General features: G+C 42.7%; 1 protein-coding gene across 1 annotated transcript in view; it reads right to left on the bottom strand.

Annotated features, from left to right (window-relative positions):
• Positions 1–22,220, bottom strand: part of npy2rl (neuropeptide Y receptor Y2, like) — a 79,640-nt gene that overhangs the window by 26,271 nt on the left and 31,149 nt on the right. Inside the window, exons 2-3 of the mRNA XM_012852426.3 lie at positions 7,430–7,671; positions 7,170–7,302 (exon numbers count right to left, since the gene is read on the bottom strand). Of these exons, the coding sequence (XP_012707880.1) occupies positions 7,170–7,302; positions 7,430–7,618 (322 nt within the window). The 5' untranslated portion in view covers positions 7,619–7,671. The remainder of the gene's footprint in view (positions 1–7,169; positions 7,303–7,429; positions 7,672–22,220) is intronic.

The following is a 22,220-nucleotide window of genomic DNA, read 5'->3' as shown; positions in this document are numbered from 1 at the left end:
CTGCGCAGAGCTAGACCGGATTAAAAAAGGTAAGTAGGTCATTTCAGAGTTGTTTGTGGTTAAAACGGCCAGACAACACATAGCAGACAAAAACTGTGTCTTAATTTGACAAGCTTGACGCACGTAATCCTCGGTTGAGGCTTTGACCCTGGCGTGTACTGAGCCAAACACCTTTGTAAACTCCCGCCGCTGCTTGGGGATTAGCGCTTCATTAAGTATCTGTGAAGAGACGCCGCGTGGATGAGACAAAGGCCAGGAGGGTGCGGGAACAAAGCGATGGCTAAAAGCATCCTGGCGCTTCAGGCAGAGGCCGCCAAAGGTGCAAAAGAGCGAGAGACAAGTTTGCGGCAAGAGCTTCTTTAGCGTGACGTCGGCACGAAGAGGACGACTGATAGATGGCAAAGAGACGAAGGCGGACACGAGGGGTGGGGAGCAAAATAATGAGCACACCGCGACAATTTCAGGTGGGGTAATGACAAACGCACAAGACATCTGTCCTCAAATTCTTAAAGGAAACATGATATAGTGGCAAACAATGCTGCATTTTCAGCTTATAGCTCTTTCATGCTTAAACTTTAAGTTCTGTTATGTGTTAAAATCACTCATCTATGCTTTGAGTTTCAGGCGAGGACGGTGAAAAACTTTAACAATGGTGCCGCCGCCCAGCCTCATGCTATAATGAGCTTTTGAACCCAGGGAACCCAAGGTAATACGTGGCCGGAACCATTCTCACCTGCTTTCCCTTCCTTCATGATCCTTTTGGTTCTTTTCTGTCACATAAAATATCCCCAATTAAATCTGAACTATGGTCATTTACAGTCAAAGCTTAAGTAAACCTGTTGCAAGTGTTGAATGTTACTGTTAAGTCACGACTCGGTCGCTCCGGTCATAAAGGGATTGTCGGCTGTTGTTCCACCACGGCTGAATGATCCACCAAGCGCTACCAGAACAGGGCCATCCCTGTCTATCTCTGAGACATTCCTCCACACCCAGGATCCATCCTGAGCTCATTTCTTTCAGGGTTTTCAAGGTTTGTCCCAGAGGGACTCCCAGAACTCACTGGAGGGAGTTTATATCATTCCCGGCATGAGATTTGATAAAAGGCAATTGCAACATTAATGAAAATCAATGAAAACTAAATGAAAAACAAAAACCTCATATAGCCCTGCTGCAAAGGGAACCATCTGCATCAATATTAAGGATCTGTTCAGCAGCAGCTGATATCTCACAGAACAGAACAGCTACTTTAGAACCGCAGCTGTGGTTTCCTCCCAGGAACCACACGCCGACCGTCATTGTCCCTTTGCATGAAAACGGGCTAAGATACCACTGCGAGTAAGACCCAAACCAACTCTTTACCCAGTCATCAGAAACCCTGGGAGAAAGGTTTCACTGCCGCAAACGGAGGTCCAGACTAACCCAGGAAAGTCCAGAAAGTACCAGGACCTTCGCCTACAGAGGATGGAAGTCGCCAGTAAAGAGGAGCAGCCAGGTGTGTTTCTGCATGGTGAGGATGGTGGAGTGATGTGAAGAATGGCAGCAGAGAAAGACACGGAGAAGGAGCAATGAGCACCAGGATTGGACTTTAGAGAACTGAGGGTCAGGTTAGTTCCTGACGTACCCTGATCGACATCTTGACAATGAAAAAGGTGAACGCTCCACTGAAAGCATCCTGGGACCGTTCATGTGGGGAGCCGGTTCTCATCCATGTGGCGTGTGCTCACTATACCACCCCCAACACATTTCTGTGAATAAAGACTGAGATCAGAACAACGAACAGGAGAAAATGTGTCCAGCGCTTCAGACACTCTCTGGGGATCGCAACAATTTGGCTCCGCACGGGGAAGCCAAAGTGACAACAAAGTGGCTCAGTGGTGGAAACGATGGGTCCAGAACCTCGTGTACTCTCCAGTAAAACCTTTAAAGTGCATAAAATCGTTCAGTGTATCGTGGAGACACCTGAAATGACGGCCTGACGACAGCAACGTTTGTGGAAAACACAGCTCGATGTGACGTTGCAACCAGAAGTTCACGTCCCTCTGAACGCACACCGTAATTGTCGGTTTTCATTGATTACCGCCAGCAGTGAGCTTTGCTTCCTGCAATGTCTCAGAACATGGGACGCTGGAGGCCACGGGAAAACGCCGCCGTTCGCCTCACACACACACACACACACGGCTAAACAGCCATCGTCTCACACGGGGAGAGGAACCACTACGCCGTCTCATTATCTGCTACTGCGGCCTCATTAGCTCGGTGCGTGACAGATGGAGACGGCCGGCAGGGGAGCAAGTCGACCGTTCGCTTTCTTTCTCTCTGCTTTCTCCAAGTTTTTTGTAAAAAAAAATAGATCTTCTGTTTGGACAGCTGGTCGCTCAACCGCTGTTGAGATAAAACGCCCGGTTGGGCTTTTCTGCCGCAGCCGGAGGCAGAACGAAGGCTTTTTGGCCTTCGTTTTTTCCCTCCCGGTCCGTCGCAGGCCGGCTTCACCGACGTCTGTCCTGGAGTTTCACTCGTCGCTAATGACGGTCATTATTCGCGGTGAAAGGATCCTGTTATTTCAGGGCTGATGAGAAAGCTCACACGCCGACGCATCGCTTCGCACCTCATTGCGTCTCATTATTTGTGCTAGATCAGCGAGCTCCCGTGTGCTTGTTTATACTTTGTTTTCCAGTTTCCATCGCTGGGCTGTTAATTACAGGGTGTTGGAGTTTAGTTTGGCAGCTTTGAATCCTTTCTTTTCACTTCTAAAATCTAATCCTCCAAACTGCAGTCATATTTATTGTTTAGAAGCACTTAGGATAACAATTTGGGATTTTTCTTTTCTCTCTCTCTCTCTCTCGCAGATAAGCAGGACCACAGGTGATCTTTCTGTTGGCCCAAAGTTTCTGTCTCTTGACTCCGGAGACTCGGAGTCGGGTTGATTAAGTTTTCACAAGTGAGCATCAGCTTTGAAGGTGTGGGAGGTGTGAATCGCGCCCGTTCAGACTCGTTCCCACTGCGATAACTAAAGCGGAGGTGAGATCGCCCGCCGTGTGTTGAAGCAGATGATTTGGAAGGTGTCGGCCGGTCTGAGCTTCTGGTGCCACTTACAGGCTATTTAAAGCCCTTCAGCTCGAAGGCTCATTGGTCACGATGCTCCTCTTCTACGCCGCTTGTTTGGAGCCGGCTGTTAGCGGAGTCCGCGACTTTCTTTGGACTGGAAGATGCTGTGTTTCACATTTAAGAGTTGGCCAACTACCTACCTTCACTTGTAGGCACAAACCGACTCCAGATTGGTACGAAAAGTCCCTCAGCAGGCGGCAGCGGGGCGGGAAAAGGTGCGAAATGGCAACGAGGCGCCATGGCCATTATCTGGGGAGACAGCAACGTTTAACCACTGGCAGAGTCGGCTGATTCTCCTGGGAATGGGATTTTAAGACGATGTCACGCAAAAATGCAGCTGGCCAGGTTCTGCAACACAAAAAAACCTGTTTTCTCAACTATGAGGTTTATCTGCCAGACTTTTTCCTTCCACTTAACTTTCTATTGACATGCTTGGTCCACGTGCCCTTGTGAGCAGCCAGCTTCTTTGAAAACGACCTTTTGTGCCTTTACATCACTTAAAATTTTCCTTAAAGTTCAAATTCGTTGAATTTTTTCTCCAGCTGAATTGAATCCAAGCCTGAGCCCAGAAAACCCAGGTACATGTTACATCCCTACTAGAGTTGCTTTTTATCCAATACACAGCACAAAAAAGATGGTTTAACACTCAAGGGTCCAGGTGCAGCAGACAGTTAGTGCGCCATTTATTTGTATTACCACACATTCCTGTTTCTTGATTGAAAACGTGTTCATCTCCCACTTTTGTCCCCCTTTTATAAGCCCCTGATTCTCTTCTTTGGCATTTTTTTTCCTTTCACATTTGATCTGAAGCCATTATGATCAGACTTTGAAGTTCAAAGCAAGAAACGCACTGCAATTATAATCAATTTAAAGACTGTGTTTTAGGGGTAATGACCACTATTTGTCTTCTCGTGTCAGCGGCAGTCGGAGGAGTGGGCAGAACAAGCCTTTCCCTGAACCGCATTCAAGAAACCTCAGCTGACAGTCGGGAAAAAAATCTTTAAATTAAAAGTTTGAGAAACCAAATAAAAAAAAATCAATGTCTTTAAGCAGCACAGTCCTGATATGTGTAGGCAGCTGTTCAGAGCTATAAAATGTTAATTCATGATAGAATGTTGAAACCTATGACTTATTCTGCTCTTAAAATGCATCTGATTATCATTTTAAAGAGCATGGTGAGTCACTCTTTATTTTTGTCTTCCTTGTTTTTTTCTTTTCTCATAAAAAAACATGCATGTTTTTGATCAAACAAAAATAGAACGGTCTGGTTTATGTATACTGTAATTTAATTAAAAGTCTACACTCATTTGTGTTTTGTGTCTGTTAATAAAATAAATCAATTTAAATAATTTTACTGCATCACTTGTGAGAAAGATTCTGGTTATTTGATGTAAACCCGTTCCAGCGCCAAATGAAGAATATCTGAATTTGTTTTAATCCCATTATCGCCAACAGCCAGGGTGTAACAGAGAATTTGCACAAAACAAGAAACTGAATAGTGATTCATCACTGGCGACAAAATGCAAAACAATTTATTTAAAATCAGCAGATCCCAAACATTCAAACAGCTCAAAGGTTTCATTCTTTCAAACATAAAGTAAAGAAATGGAGGCAAAATAAGCGATAAAACTGAGACCAAGTGTTTCCATATCTGGAAGAGATTTCTGTCCCCAAACCACAGCTTAATCAAGTCCAACCCAGTTGAATTAGCTCAGAGCAAATTACACAGGCTTACATCAGTTTCCTTTAAACAAAGTCCTCTCACTATAACTATTTTATTTTAATGAACACAGGGTCCTTTAATCCCAAAAGGAGAAAGAAGTCTCCAGACACAGAAAATAGAACAGGCAGACCCTGGCAAGTATTAAAAAAAAAAAACCTTACGGGATTTTAATTAAACTCTTTCTTTTGAGAGAGAAAAAACACACAGAAATGACAAAAAACAAAACATCATCTTTAAAAAATTTAAAGTCTTTAGTTTAGTAAAAGATTTTAAGACCTAAACAACATTTACTAAAACTGGCTTTCACAGAAAAACAGCACAGACCTACACTGAGTTTAACCTTTGAAAGATGTGATTGTTTGGGTTTTAATTAAACTTTTATTGTAACCGCTAATTTTGTTGGGATTCTGTGGAGCAGTTCTGAGCAGTCAGTGTTTACCAGTGGTGAACAACAATCAGAGTAATCTCAGTTTAGATAATCTCTACTAACATCTACGAGAGTCAAGCCAAATTCAATTCAGTTAAATTTAATTAATTTATATAGCGCCAATTCACAACACGTCATCTCAAAAAGCTACATAAGCTTGCAGCTAGTCAAACGTTTGACTGCTGAGGAGATAAACAGCAGATGTAGGGTTTCCAACCAGAATAAGGGGCCAGTCTGGGAAGGAGGTGTTAAAGTTAATCTGTGCAAAGCTGCATCGTGCATTTTACTTTGATGTAACTACTTTATTTTGGTCTAGGTAAGCAAATTGAGGTGACCCATCTAGTGTTTGTTTATACAAATTGCAGGCTGCAGTCAAAATATTGGTAAAATCAGTGTCATACACAATATAGGACACTTCAATAAGGTTAAAACACGGGACATAATATGGGACAGTTGGCATCCCTAAACACAAGCCCCTCAAGCCACTTAGAATCAAGCTTAAAGCTACTGATCCATTTGTCAGCTTATAAGAGTTTAGTTAATACTTATTCACGTTTGGTGGAATAGTAACTTGGGGCTACGCTAAAAACTTAGGGACAACATAACCGCTAGTTAGAGTCAACCTGAAAAATAGAATAGCTGACATCACAACCTAACACCTACTCTGAGTCAACTTGTCAGCTATGTAGATCCAACAAATGTACTAGGTAACATCTAGCCAAGCCAGCTACAACTAGATTCATCTGAATAGCCTTTCTCAGCCATACGAGTGGTCATTCATGATCAAGCTAACAGCCATTCAGAGTCAAGCTAACAGCTACTCAATGTCAAGCTAACAGCCAGGAAAGACTAAAGCTAACAGCCATTCAGACTAAAACTAACAGTCAGAAAAGACTCAAGCTAACAGCCATTCAGAGTCAAGCTAACAGCTACTCAATGCCAAGCTAACAGCCAGGAAAGACTCAAGCTAACAGCCATTCAGAGTCAAGCTAACAGCTACTCAATGTCAAGCTAATAGCCAGGAAAGATTCAAGCTAACAGTCATTCAGACTAAAACTAACAGTCAGGAAAGACTCAAGCTAACAGTCATTCAGAGTCAAGCTAACAGCTACTCAATGCCAAGCTAACAGCCAGGAAAGATTCAAGCTAACAGTCATTCAGACTAAAACTAACAGTCAGGAAAGACTCAAGCTAACAGCTACTCAGAGTCAAGCTAATAGTGACACAGAAAACAGCCATAAGCTACTTAGAGTAAAGCTGCAAGTCATTATCAATCAGCCTATCAGCTATGGCCAAACTTGCAGCTCCTTACAGTCAAGCTAACAGTTACACAGAACATGGTCTTTTCAGTAGTGAACTACATTTGTAGCAGTTAAACAACTGCAGTAAAGGCTATTTTACAGTTATTCACAAAAGCGTACAGTTTCATATTGGCAGTATGTTCACAGCTGAACAACCGTGTCACTACAATAACTGCAGACACTCTAAATGTATCCTGCCCCGGATGTCAGATAGTTCACATTTTAAGGTTTTATACTGTAGAGCTCTTTATTAGCCGTTAGCTTGACACCCTAATGAAGATTGCTCTGTGATCCTCCAGTCCGGCATCAATCTGACGGCTGTCTGCCACTGGTATATCACTGACTACTTGTAACTTTTCAACAGAATCAGCATTGCTAAAAGTACCAAAGAATCCTGTAACTTAACAAATTATTAACTATGATGCCAACCCAACTCCAAAGCTGCTGTGATTGGTGTGCGGATTGGGCTCTTCGTAGCAACTGTTATCAAATCTGGAGCTCAGTTTCTGTCACGTTTAAGTCTAAATAGTAATACGGCACATACAAGATAGAAAGTATCTAATGCCACAACACTAAATGTAGAGCAGGGCTGTTTGTGTGCGTCAAAACATACCGATTGCCAAATTAGCGATGAAGAAGTTGGTGACGGTTCGCAGCGTCTTGAAGCGATAGATGACGTAGATGACCAGAGAGTTACCCAGAACCCCCAGCACGATGATGGTGCTGTAGGCCAAGATCAACACCACCTTCAAACAAACCAGAGCATACAGCTGTCAGATATATTCATGTTAATGTCAAGTGAAATTTAACTTTTAACCTTTTATTTCACTGCAATTAAAGATGAAGGCTTTACTGGGAATACTGGACGTGTACCTGGACACTCATCAGTCGGATGGGGTCTTCTGGAAAATTGACTCCCTCGTATCCTGTGGGCAGAACCGGCGGGAGGATGCCGACATTCGGAGGGTAATCATGGTAGCCGAGGTTGTTGGGGTCACTGTCAGGCAGGGGCAGGAAGCGGAGCTCCTCCTGCGTGGTGTTGACTTCACCGAAGGCCTCCATCTCCAGTCATACGTGTCCGACCAGCATCTCCATTTCATTCCAGCTCGCACCGCCTGTTAGATGAAGAAGAAAAATGTAAATGATGGCGTAAAATGCCATATTAACAGCAGCGGCTCTTATCAAGGGTAATTATGCATGATGGATACTTTCTCAGTTTTCAAGAGGCACTTGGATAAATGTGTATTGCTGGCTATTGATGTGTTGTGAAATAAAAAATCCGTAGCTGCTGCTGCAAAACACTTATGGGTGTAGACAGCATTTATGCTAGTTTGAAGTGGATCACGCACCAGGATAATAATCACTTGCAGCTCAATCAAGTGACAAAAGGACAGAAAGCATCTTTCTGGCCTAAACGTTCGACTTAATCACCAAGCGGTTCACACCTGAGATCAGATTGTTACTAAACAGCCTGAGTGGCCAACACGAGTCCCCCAACAACAGCTTACATAACAACCTAAGAACAAGCAAAGGAGCTTTGATTGCACGTGTGAAAAACAAGAGCAACACATTACCAGCATTAGTAAAGCTAAAACGCCTCCTCTATACAAGCCTATATTATATTTATCTCAAAGAAATTCATCTTAGACTTCTATATATGGACAATTATCATTTTTTAAGAGTTCTCTTTTCTGATTTATTCAGCAAAATGCAGGTAATATCATTCTCAGTTTCTGGACCTGTCAGTCTGGTTTAAAAAGTTTGTGTGTTGACCAAAATTACGTCGCTACACGGTCCTGTTCACGAAACCCAACTGTACCCATGATGCCCGGCTCTAATCACAACCCTGGTAACCCTGACCAACAGCTTTAACCCCTCAGTGCTAAAGTTAATTGACATCAACTAGGGTGACCATATTTTCATTTGGGAAAACCAGGACACCTCGGAGCGGGGGGTGGGGGGGGGTTGTAATGCAAACGCGGCCGAGCGGGGGGGGGGGGGGGGGGTTGTAAGGCAAACGCAGCCGAGCGGGGGGCGGGGGGCGGGGGCGCGGCCGACAAGCGCGAGGGAGGACTCTATCTTCTGATTAATAACAGGGCTGCCCACACTGACGCGGCTCAGGGATTACGTCAGACGCAGCGTGACGTACCAATGAAGGTAATTTAAAAAACAGGACATTTCCTCACTTTATAAAAAAAAACCCGGGACGCCCGGGACAGGACGTGAAATACGGACATGTCCCGGGAAATACGGACGTTTGGTCACCCTACATCAACAGGAAAAAGAAGACTTGGTACCGACCCAGACCGCCAAAGGTACCAAAAGCTGGTCCAGTCACCATGGTCTTCCTGTGCTTGACTGGCCATCTAACTGGCCTAAACCAGAACCTCACAGAGAACCTACGGAGTTTTGTCCAGAGGAAGACGAGAGACACCGGAACCAACAATGGAGACGACCCGAAGGTCGCTATGAAGGCAACCTGGGCTTCCAGAACACCTCAGCAGAACCACAGGCTGATGTCCTCTATGCCACGCAGTGATTCATGCAAAAGGACCCCAGACCAAGCAGTGAGGGCACAGAAATAAACAGACTTTTCAGAAGGCCTGAGCAAATTGAGTCCACTCACACCAAGCATTAGCTTCTAATGACCCAGGACAGTGGCGGTGGGTCACTGATCTGCATCTGAGTGAGAATGTGCCTAGAAGGATGGGCCTCCATGTCCTTTAAAACAGCAGTATCTCAAGTACGAGCCACCAGAACAGACAGAGACTCCTGGATTGGTGTCCAAACATCTTCAGGAAGAACTGAAGGAAAGTCTAGTTACCTCCAATTTAAGCCGGTTTGCTGTTACTTATCAAAAGCCTCACATTTCTGTTTAAAACATCCATCTATCTGTCTATCTCTTGGTAATAGTCAGGTGATTATGGATTATTTATCAGTAATCTGGGGAGATTACGTGCAGGTTGTTCATCTTTCTGTCGCTGCGTTCCTGTAAAGCAGAGCATTTTATTCCACTGAGGAGAATAAAAAAGCTCATGTCGGTCACACGGAACATGGTTTCTGTTCTCATCTACACCTACTGTTCCCAGATTATTTGATGATGCGGTGACAGCTGTAATCTGGTTCTGCTCGCAGCCCCTGTTGTTATCCAGGTCAACGGATTAAGAACAAAACAGGTAGACTTGGCCTGATTTTCCTCATCTGTGTGGGGAAATAAAAGACAAAAAAGAGGCTTTATGGCAGCAAACACCAGCCGTAGAACCGGTTCTACATCCAGTCCATGTCCAGGGTGTTCTCTTTACAGTGAAAAAAGTATTCACACCTCTTGGGATTTTTTATGCCTCCTTGTCTCAAAAAGTTGATTATTTGGATTATTAAAACAGATTTTTTGAGAGTTTTCACCATTTCGTTTACAGAACGTGACGACAACTTTAACTTTTATTGTGAAGCAAACAACAAACTGGTCTAAATAACAGAAAACCTCAGCGTACGTAACATTCAGAACTGTGTAGATCCACCTTGTGCAGCCATTCCAGCTACAAGTGGCTTTGGACCAGTGTCTATCAGCTTTATATGAGCATTTACAAGCTTATAAATGAAATAAGAATACCTTAAACGAAAAGACACCATCTGTTAAATAATGCACCTTTTCATGGGGCTAAACTGAACGGATTTCCTCATGATATTAAACATTAAATCATCATTTATGCCACCCAAGGATTTTACTATATTAAACAGGCCGTCTGGTATTTGACTCAATGACGGATCGTCTACATTTCCTGAATGAAGAATATGATATTATGCATGCTCATCGCTAGAAATGTCATCAAAATGCATTAAAATGTTGAGTTTTAATGCAGCCAGCTTTTTAGTTTTTTTGCTGGGAGAAACTTGATAGTCACAGGACCTGGTGGTAAACCAATAAAACATAAGCCTGAAACACTGAGGAGCAAAGGTGGACCTGGAGGCTTTCCTGTCGATGCATATTAGCGGAACGTCTCAGTTTCTTGATCGAGGTTTTTCTTTTTGAGACTTTGTTTTACCTTTTTTCAATCAGCCAAGGTACCAGGAAGAGAACCATGAACGCCTCCAAGTCCGGTTCATCCTTGGCTACAGTTTCCAGATGATTTCAGCAGGCTGGGATGTTTCCTCTGACAGACAGACCCTAGCTCTGTCCTCTCTCTCTCTCTCTCACACCGCCTCATGCCTGGTTTATTGTGCTGTACCGTCTACAGCTTTAAGTTACTCTGAATGGCGGAGACTTGCTTTAAACTCTCAGTGCCGACGGTGCCTGGAGGCGACTCGCTGGATCTGTGCGACCCGACGAGGCAGAGCGGCAGCAGATGGTGGCCATGCTGGGCTCCCCCACCCTCAGGCTCTTAATATCCACAAAGAAAACACAAACAGGGCGTTAAATGAGCTTTTGCTGACTAAGAGCCTGTGGGCAGAGTGAAAAGCTTCGGCTCCTTTAGTCTAAACGCAGAGACTGCTGCAGAGGTTGAACTTTGGATAAATCATGGAATAAAAAGAAGACCCGGGCCCATAAACCCATAAACCCATAAACCTGGGAATGGATAACGACCCAAAGAGTTCAACCAGACTGGGTCCAGAGGGGGTTAAGGGTGACAACGTCCTGATCTCAGGTACAGAGAGTGTTTGTGGGCGGAGCTGCAAGTCTGATTTCAGACACCTGGGAGATTTAGGTTCAGACTAATGTTTTATTTCACCAACATGTTTCCACTGACTGAAGGGTTTGGAGGGAATCCCAACCTGAATCTAATAGAGAATCTTTAGAGGGAGACAAAGATTAGGGTGATGGCCTGGAGCTCATCACCAAAGATACAGTAAATCATCCAGAAAACCAGCAGGAACAGAAAAGCTGCTCAGCAATCATAAGAAATGCTCCATTTTCTTTCACTGAATAGTGAAATGGACATAATTAAAAAAAAAAAAACCTTTAAAGAACTTGCAAAAAAATATTTTTTATTTTATAACAGTCACTCCTTTTATATGGTTTTAGAATCTTTTAAGATAGTGTTTATTTAAAATAACTCATCTGGTTGAAATTATTCTTTTTAAATCTACAACAGGGGTGAATAAATTGGGCTTTTAACTATAAATAAATAAATAAATAAAAAAATAAATATATATATATATATATATATATATATATATATATATATATATATATATATATATATATGTCAGGCATTTAACAAGTAAATTCAATTTTATATCTGTTTATACCAGGAGTCAGTAACCTGGAGCCACGATGCTTCATAATGCCGCTCGCTAAAAAGGATTTTAAAACACGTCTAATAAATTTAAATATCAACAAATGCACGTTTTAGCAGTTTTCAGCTTTTTTCATTGATAAATCATGTTGGATTTCTTGAACAAAATGACACCAAAAGTACCAGCAACACCTTTTCTCATCTGGTTTTCTGGTCATTAAGTTGAAAACTATCTGCTTTTTCCCACATACCTTTCCACAGATCAAGACCCTATAAAAGAAAACGCATTCATCATCTCATTCGCCTCATATTACCGTAAAACCTCAACACAGAAACACATTTGTAATTCTTTGAAGTTGACAGCAAATTTCCTACAGTAGATATTTAATAATTATATCAGGTAACATTTGCAGCTGTGAAATTAGTTTTATTTAACATGCTCTCTGGGCTTTATGCAATTATATGGTTTTATACGCACGCCCCGATAGGCTGAAAGTCTTTGTAGTGAAACATTTATACATGTTCAGATGCAGGAAAGATGCAGATTTTGAAGAAAAAAAAAAGATGTCCCTGCATTTTAAAGTGTGCTGATCTGCCGCACACTGCCCAGATCTGCCCACACTGCCCTGCAATGTGGGCTAGCTTAGTGCTAACCCAGGGGTTGGGTTTAGCTCACAAAGACCATGGCTTTACACCAAAGTCCTCCCTTTACGAGTAAAACGAGCAAAAATAAATGTTCTCGCTCCGCTGTAAGTCCAGGAACACACAGGCTCCGTCATTAAAATGGATGCTAGTGCGCTCTCAGACAGCCCCACGTGGGACCGGACCCTCCCAGACGCCCACATCGCCGCACACTCCAGCGAGCCGATTCGCTGAGCAAGTTGTCCGAGGGCGTTCAGCTCGCGCTTGGCTGACGGCGTCAGCGGTGGTCGACACCGAAAGCAGGGAAAGAGACGTTAGCGAGTTCCCCTCATGAAGGGTCTCACGGTTCCACGCCCGGATAGGAACAGAGAACCCACCCTTACAGCAGAGTCTCAGTCATCCGGGTCAGGGCGGCTACAACGGGCTCAAAGCAAAGACAACTGGAATCTCTGTTAGTTTCTGTGAAGACGTTTGAGCTCCTAACCAACGAGTCTTTGGCCATTCTGGAGGCTCGCATGTGAACTCTCAATGACTTTAGCTAAAAATAGCAAAGACACAAGTCGTGTTGTTAAATATAGATACAGTAGAATGACAGCAGCAGCTTTTTCTCATGGACCGGCATAAAAAGCATAAAAGAACCAGTAAGGGTTTGTAAATGTATCGTCCCCACATGTCAGCATCCATCCGTCCATGCATGCACCAGCTTGTAGGGGGCTGCTGCCCATCTCCAGACGGGTCCTCCATGGACAGGTGTCCAGTCCATCACAGGACAACACAGAGACAGAGGGGACAGAAAACCACACACTCATACCTGAGGGTGATTCAGAGAGACCGTCTGGCTGAATAGACGACCCTAGAGAACCCACATCAGCAACCCATGGGAGTTAATGAAACATCCTCTTTTTCTTTACTTTACGACCTAAAAACAGAAGTAAATGGTGGCTCTTTGAAAATAAGTAGTTTTAAAAACTATCAGTTGTCCTTTCTGGAAAAACCCCGGTAACATTATTGCGTGTTTTATTGAGTTGGACGGAGGGAGAATATGACTCTTTGAACTAAAGGGACCCGTCTCTGTCCGCTCCAACCTTATAGTGCTGCAGAGTAAGAGCTAGACTCCTGGCAAAGGAGGGTTTTACAAACAGGTGCCAGAAAATATCAGCTCCACCCAAATAATCCAATTATGAAATCACTTGATTTGTAAGGTTTTTTTTTGGGACATTTGCAAACAATGCAAAAATGTGAGAATGCACCAAATTCCTTTGCTATTTTTCACCTGAGATTTTCCTAAAACGATCACTCTTGCTGTATCACAGAGGATCGTTTGAGCTTAACTTGTAAATAAAGGCATTAGGGCTTAAGTTTTAAGCTTAAAACTTTCCTTTTTGACAAAGCTTATAGTCAGAGTGGCTCATGTTACCCTGAGCTATCTCTATAGTTATGGTGCTATAGGCTTAGGCTACTGGAGGACATCAGGGCCTATTTTTCTCAGTCTGCTGAGTTCTCCTACTGCTCTCCAATCTGCATTATTTGTTGTTATTTCAACTTTTAACTTTTTGTTCTCTCTTTTTCTCATCATAGAAGGTACACCTGGTCTGGTGTTCTGTTAGCTGTGACATCATCAGGGGAGGCAGATCATCCACTATTACCATCTAACATAGAAAGTACTCCTGGGTCAATGTGAGCTTCTGTGCTTTCTGTGTCTCTGCTCTGTCTTCTCTAACCTAGAAAGTACTCCTGGGTCAATGTGAGCTTCTGTGCTTTCTGTGTCTCTGCTCTGTCTTCTCTAACATAGAAAGTACTCCTGGGTCAATGTGAGCTTCTGTGCTTTCTGTGTCTCTGCTCTGTCTTCTCTAACATAGAAAGTACTCCTGGGTCAATGTGAGCTTCTGTGCTTTCTGTGTCTCTGCTCTGTCTTCTCTAACATAGAAAGTACTCCTGGGTCAATGTGAGCTTCTGTGCTTCCTGTGTCTCTGCTCTGTCTTCTCTAACATAGAAAGTACTCCTGGATCAATGTGAGCTTCTGTGCTTTCTGTGTCTCTGCTCTGTCTTCTCTAAGCCCCAGTGGGTCGAGGCAGATGAGCGTTCACACTGAGCCTGGTTCTGGTTCTGCTGGAGGTTCTCCTCCCTGTTAAAGGGGAGTTTTCCTCTCCACTGTCGCTTCATGCATGCTCAGTATGAGGGATTGCTGCAAAGCCATCAACAATGCAGACGACTGTCCACTGTGGCTCTACGCTCCTTCAGGAGGAGTGAATGCTGCTTGGAGAGACTTGATGCAACCTGCTGGGTTTCCTTAGAGAGGAAACTTTCTCACCAACCTGGAGGATCTGATGGAGTCTGACTTTGGAAATTGAATTACGGCTGGCACAGAAACTGGTTTCTTTTTTAGTTGCTATATAACAGCTATTTAATCATCAATTTAAGATGTGTAAACACTCCCATCCTTATAATTTAAAATCACTCTTCACTAAGTGTAATTACGCTGCCACTGAATGGTTAAATGAAGCCAGGGATAAATGAAGTAGGCAACAATCTCCTCCGTAAAGGCCTGGTGTAGCGATGTAAATTAGGTGTAAACCCTCTGGTGAGTGAAGGAAGCTAAAATTAGCAGGTCCAAGAAACATTACGCTTTACAGAGCAAGCTGTCAAACAGCTGCTGGACCTTCTGCTTTCCTCTCCAAACAGCGCGTTCGCTTCTAAAAGACACCCTCGGCCAGAAGTACCCGCCGCTTCTGAAGACATCCCCAGCATGCTTCAGTGCCGACACCATCATTTCCTGTCTCCTCGTCGACATCGGGGAACGGCTTCACAAAGAGCGCTGTTTGAGCTCCGCGTCAAACTTCTTCTCTTTGTTCTCGTATCTGTGTCTGACACGTCCTCCGCCCGTCTGATACGTCTAGAGACTGGGACGGAGTGCATGTTGCTGGGGTTTGTCTCTAGAATGCATTTATTTCATCACTAAGAGCCAAAAACAACCCATAAATCAATGCATTTGGTTTGTCGGTTAACCCCTCATTGTTTCCTGATAGAGAACTCACACTGCTAGCATGTTTTTTTTTGGCTGGCAGAGCCAGGTTGCCTTTAGCACAGATCGGTCGAGTCTTGTTCAGCGGCGGATTTAAGAAATTTGGGGCCCTAGGCAAAGAAAGGCATGGGGCCCTCTGAATTGTGAAGACAACACATAAAACAGACCCATTATATACAGATAGAGACATTTTAATAGAATAGAGATATATAATTTTTTTTCTACCTTTTGTGCCTCTCTTATCCCTTTTCTTGTTGTTTTCCTCTGTTTTCTTTTGTCCCTTTTTCTAGTTGACAAGCCATAATCTGCTTAACTGTTCTCCATTTTTCATTTGAATGAAATAATAGCTGGAAGTAAATCTGCGCCCGTCTCCATTTCTTGGGAAGATCCTGTTCTTCACCTGGAGCGGTCCTCTCAGTATTATAGAGCAGCGTGGATGATCAGACAGCTGATTGGCCAGAGCTGGGTCATCTTCAGGAAGTAAACTGTGCTGACTGCTTACCAGCAGAGTGGATGATGCTGGACTCTCTCAGTCTGGTGGAACAACATCATTATGAAGACAGTTTCTTCATTTATTGTCACATCAGTCTTATTTAGAACCTTGTAGTTTTGTGTGGTGAAGCGGGTGAATAAAGAAGCTTGTTTTGGCCTTTAAACCGAGCTTCTACGTTATCTGCTGGACAGAACAAATGAGGAATGAGAAACGACGGCTGTAAAGCGACGCCACAAATCCCACTGCTTAAAACGATCGGTCGTCACGCCGAGGCGCCGCTGATAACAGGAAATGACATTCTGTCCGTTCGGAGCGAGAGTCTGCTGTAGAAACGCCGCGGCGTCTGCACAGAAAGAGGCACTTTCTGACTTCAGAGGATTTCAGCTCCTGGACAAAAGCCTGGTGAGTTTTAAGCCTCTTTTTTCAAAGTCAGAGCCGCAGCTACGGGCTGAAAATGTAATCCCTCCCAGAAGAAAACGCCACGGCTAATGTCTCCGCGGGATAAGTGTCTTCGGCATAAACCAACGCGTGCTCGGTTTAAACGGCTGCCGCGCCGCTCCTCACCTTAAAGGCTTCAACCGGCCGACTCCCGACGTCAACACAACAAATCCTCTTAATGCTTTTCTCTTCCTAATCCGCCCCTCACACCTTCTACACTTGTTGATCTGGACTCCACTTTCACATCGGAAATGATCTCCGGAAACCAACACGCACCTTTCGCTAACTCTCCAGGAAGCAAACAGACAATGGAGGGAGATCTGAAGTCGGCTTCCCTCACATTGAGCGTTTGTTGCCTTCGCCGGGTCAAAACCTGGAGGAGAACCCATCGTGACATGGATGATGTAGCCGATTCAGGGACAACAATCAGTATGAGGGATTGCTGCAAAGCCATCAACAATGCAGACGACTGTCCACTGTGGCTCTACGCTCTTTCAGGAGGAGTGAATGCTGCTTGGAGAGACTTGATGCAACCTGCTGGGTTTCCTTGGACATTTTTGACCAATCTGTATAATCTGACCCAATCTGTATAATATGATTGAATTTGACTTTGTAAAGTGCCTTGAGGTGACATGTTTCATGATTTGGCGCTATATAAATAAAATTAAATTGAATTAAATTGAATAAATTTAGGCTTTGCACTGCAAAAAGAGAACTAGAAATAAGTACAATTTTCTAGAAATTAATGTATTTGCCCTTGATTTGAGCAGGTAAATAAGACTATTTGCCAATGAAAATAGTATTTCTACCCCTAAAATAAGATAATTAGATATACTGCACTTGAAATAAGATGATGGAGGTGAATTGTTCCTTCATCTTATTCATTATAAATACCTTCATTATAAGTGCAAAAATCTTATTTCATTGGCATTTAGTCTTATTTACCTGCTCAAACCAAGAAAAAATACTTTAATTTCTAGGAAATTCCTCTTTTTTTTTAGTTCTATTTTTGCAGTGTACTCCATCAGGCTGCAGGTCACGTCCATCTCAGGTCTCAGCTTCAGCGCAGCATGAAGGCCCGTTTACTGGGCTCTCCCTTTTAGACTTTAAAAACAAAATACCAGCTCAGATCATTTCAGGAACTCCTGTTTGCTGTGTAGCCATGGACTACCGTACTACACGTAAGCATAAAAAGTGCTTTTATCCAGTTATGAGCTTCTTTTTTATGCAAATGATCTCCCAAATAAGACAAAGTTGAAGATGAGGACACCGATATATTTTATCAGTCTGCAAAGACTAGACAAGTTTTCTGTTGTTGCGGTGACAGATGTCATGGAAGCAGTCCAAACGACTATTTCCTTTCCCATTCTTTGCTAGTCTAACAGATGGTGTCCTCTCACAACCACAGCTTCTATCTCCTTGGATCTCATCCTCTGACTGAACCGTGTTGTAAAGCAGCCCCGCATCATGATGCTGCCGCCTACGTGCCTGACAGTCTGACGTGAGAGTGGACGTCACGGTGGGGTCGCCGGAAGACGACCGCTTCAGTCTCAGGGTGAACAGGCAGTTCGCCCTGAAAGCCGACTGCAAGAGGCCAGAGAAAGCCTGCAGACGGTCTAAAATGTTGTCATGGGACCTAAAAGAGCTCCTGTTGGTGTGAAACTGTTGAATCACAAATAGACTGAACAACATGAGGTTGTATGATCTTCCAGAATCAATCAATCAATCAATCCATCAATCAATCAATCAATCAGTCAGTCAGGCAATCAATAAATCAATCAATCACATTTGCAATACAATCACAATTTTAATAAAACACAATTTTTAAATCCCAGAAGTCTGTAATTTTTGGCTACATAACAATTGATGGATCAGACGTCCTTTAGGTTTCAGTAAAATGTTTAAAGTGGGTTTACCTCCACATGGAAGAGAAGAGAGCTGCAGCAGTGAGACGATCAAATTTTATTACTTGTTTTACAGTTAATATAATCAATACTTTTTACCAGAAACTTACAGGAATCTCACCACAGCATTAAGTAGCGGTCAAACTGTTTAATACATAGATTAATTTGTTGGTTGAACAAAGATTGATGTCCAACTCAACAAGCTATTGTCTCTCTCTGATTAATAAAAACAGTTACATTTATTATTTTAAACATTCCTTGTCTATAAACACCTTTATCTACAGGCCATTTTTGTTGCTTGTGGTTAACGCAGAGAAAAGTCTAAATTAAATCGCAATTATGGTTGAAATGTATCTTAACTTAGGTTTCTGGTAAAATCGTGCAGCCCTAGTGGAGATCAGACGGACATTTGCCAGACAAAGACCAGGATGTCTGGAATGATGATATCTGGACAGGGGAGTCTAAGACTTAATTACTTGAAGCAGAACAAAGGACATGTTTGGCATAAACCAAGGAAAAGAGCCTCATTCCAGTTGTGAAGCATGGAGGAGGAAGTACTCAGTCACAGCAGGACTGGACCAGGCTGCCACCAGAGAATCCATAATGAAGTAAAGCTGCAGAGGTAAAACGAGAGACCATGAGTAGAAATATCAAACTGAAGCAGAGGCTGAGCCTGGAGAAAGACATCCAGATGAGTATCAGGAAATGGAATGTCCTGGGCCTAGTCAAAGCTCAGTGCTTGACTAGGCGACAGGCCTCGGCCTGTTTGGAGACTTCGCGAGGTTGGGAAAGTATGTTGGAAGTCAGGAATCATCAGCAGGACGCTTTGAAGTAAAGACAGTAGGGAGAATCCACTCTTCTCTCAGAGGTTTGAATCCCAAACGCGCCTCATTTCATTCAGAAACAGTGGAGCTCAGACGTCTTCTCTCGCCACATCTTTGTCATACTTACCAGAACGCTGAGCTGTGAGAGTGCGCCGCCGCCACATTGACTGATGCCGCTGACAGGAAACATGATGTATAACCAGCTTCCATGAAGGATGGTGCAGCGGGTCCCTGCACTCTGTTCATGGCTGCTGCCGGCATCTGCCAAGCTGTTTTCACTGTTTTCACTGTTTTCACCTTTCTGGGAGCAAAGTGGAATCTGAAGGTGGCAAAGTTATTACTGGGGCGTGGACCGGAGTATGGAGATACCAACGGACACGCAGAACATCGTGAAAATAGCACCAGAAACATCGGTATGACGGAGAAATGCAGAATAACAATGCTCAGGGAATGTGCTGCTGTTCAAGATTACCAGGAAGGGGTAAGCAATTCGCTGGAAACCGTTTTTTGAGATACTAATCTCTGCGGAGATTAAAACTATGTACTTTGTCTGTTGACCGGGAGATTACTCAGAAACAAATATCTAATGAATACAAAGAACCTTACTGAGAAGTGCTTATCACAGGAAAAGACTCACCCATGGAAACATGCCATTTGATAAATGTCAAACGTATCAATTCATCACAACGTGGAACAATTTTGTTTGTGCGGGAGATCCTGGCTAGATTACGTCAATCTCTGTAGACCTGATCGTGTCTTTAAGGAAAAAACATGAAAACCTTGAGCTGACGCATCACTCTCTCTTTAAATAGCCAGATTCAAACTGCACACACATTTTGTTATATATATATATATATATATATATATATATATATATATATATATATATATATATATATATATATTTATATTGTGTATTCTGTATTTTTCTCCTCAAACATGTTGTATTTATAAACCTTTCTGTTGGAGATGTTCTTTAAAACAGTCTTATTTGCAGTCAAATAGAAGAAAGAAGGAATCTTTGTCATTGCAATCCCATCTCTTAGGGAGCAACTTATGTTTTTATTTATAGCACCCAGGGAGCGATCTGGGGCTAAGGGACCCATGGTGGCGCTCTGTGGGGGACGAATCAGCTCCTGGCAGCTTTCTCAGAGCCTTCACACTCCCCTGATTACAAAAAATCCATTCATTTTTGTAATCAGGGGTTTATAATCTTATTGTACCTGCGGGAACACATGCCTCACATACATGGGTTTTCCTTGCAAACTAAGAAAAAAAGAAAAGAGAAAGATATCTGAGAATTAATTAAATTCAATTATAATTTTATATAGCGCCAATTCACCACACATATCATCTCAATTCTCTTTCCAAAGTCAGATTCCATCAGATCCTCCAGGTTGGTCAGAAAATTTCCTCTCTAAGGAAACCCAGCAGGTTGCATCAAGTCTCTCCAAGTAGCATTCACTCCTCCTGAAAGAGCGTAGAGCCACAGTGGACAGTCGTCTGCATTGTTGATGGCTCACTGAGCCAAAAATACATCAACAAACTTTTTTCCAGCTTCTGAAAGTAACACTGGCAAGGACTTATAACCGTAATTGCTACTGGGTGAAGTATAGAGAAGCTGCTAATAAGCCAATTAAAGAGGGACAGAAAAGGCCTCGTTAAAAACGTCCCAATATTCCATCTTTAGTGGCGGACTGAAACAGCCCGAGGGCTGAGAGGGACGGGACCGCCGGGCCCGATTTGGTCCAGACATTAACTTCTTTGTACAGAAAAGACTCATATTTACCTGCAAAGGTGAGAATCAGGCATGTGGGTTTGTGCTGTAATGCACATATCCATCTTTGTGAGGAGCTCAAAAAGGCTGGATTAAAGAAAGATAGCTGCTTTCTCTTTTTGGAGTTTTACAACAATAATTGCTTCACTTTCCCAACAAGCCGATCCAGCAGACCTGCTTCAAGCTGTTAAAAAGCTGAGTTAAGACCTCAGTCTGGTCATATGAAACTTATTTTGTTCATATATATTCTCTCCGTGTTCACTTAGATCCAAGACTTAATTAAAATGCAGTTTGAGATCAAAATCACAATTAACCGACTTTAAACAAAACAAACATGGATTTTAAATGCGTGTTTTTAAGGAAAATATTTTTTTTAATTAGTTTGCAACCTAATTAAAAAAAATAAATGTTTGCACTCAAAGAAAATGTATTTCTTTTGCATTATTCTCCTCGTGTTGTGGGGTTTCTGTGCAGACCAAACCACCCAGGAAAACTGTGCTTTTATTAAAATGTATATTAAAAACCCTGCTCAGTTCGACACTGGTCATAATTATCTAGAGCCACACAAGGTTTGTAGACCCCTGGATGTACCTGAAAATGAATGTCCCAACCAATAAAATGATCCTTTTCTGCTGATTTGCTCAGATAGAACTGGGATTCATTATAGAGAACCAAAAAGTTTGTAGGGCTTTAGAACTGATGGAGCTGAGAGTTATTTAGACTAAAGGAGCAAATTTTCAATCAAAACATGAAACTCGTTGCTTTTTTACACCGAAAATAGGAAAACAAATATTTTGGGGGGAATCATTTTAAAATAAAATGGGCCTTATCTACTCAAAAAAGAATGTATGTATTTGTGCATCCACCTTATTTTATTTAGATTATAAGTTGTCAAGTTGAACCATGGTAAATAAATGAATTTAGGTCAGTTTAATTGAACTACTTGTTACCAATTGAAACCATCCATTTCACATTCTCTTTTTAGATAAAAAAAAATGAAAAGTAGCAGTAGCAGTGTTTTTCTCTCCACTTTATGCAGTTTCAGAGGTACACATTTTACAGCGTTCTATTTGTCACTCATTTAATAAGATAATACCCCTCAGAAATGTTTATTAACAGATACCTGCAAGTGTACCAATACTGTATCTGTATAGCAGCAGCCGTAGTGGGGCTGCTCGGTAAGCTCCGACTTTTTACAATTGAATTTAGACACAAAAAGAAGGCAACAAAATGTGGGAAACTATCGACAGGACTTCACTGACTTTTATTCTGCGTGAACTAAAAATGAGTCCTTGGTATAGGTGTACTTGCGTAGCACTGGAAATGAAGC

The sequence above is a fragment of the Fundulus heteroclitus genome, unplaced genomic scaffold (genome assembly GCF_011125445.2).
Source record: "Fundulus heteroclitus isolate FHET01 unplaced genomic scaffold, MU-UCD_Fhet_4.1 scaffold_71, whole genome shotgun sequence".
In the NCBI taxonomy this organism is placed as follows: domain Eukaryota; kingdom Metazoa; phylum Chordata; class Actinopteri; order Cyprinodontiformes; family Fundulidae; genus Fundulus; species Fundulus heteroclitus.
This window is presented reverse-complemented; position numbering and strand designations above follow the sequence as displayed.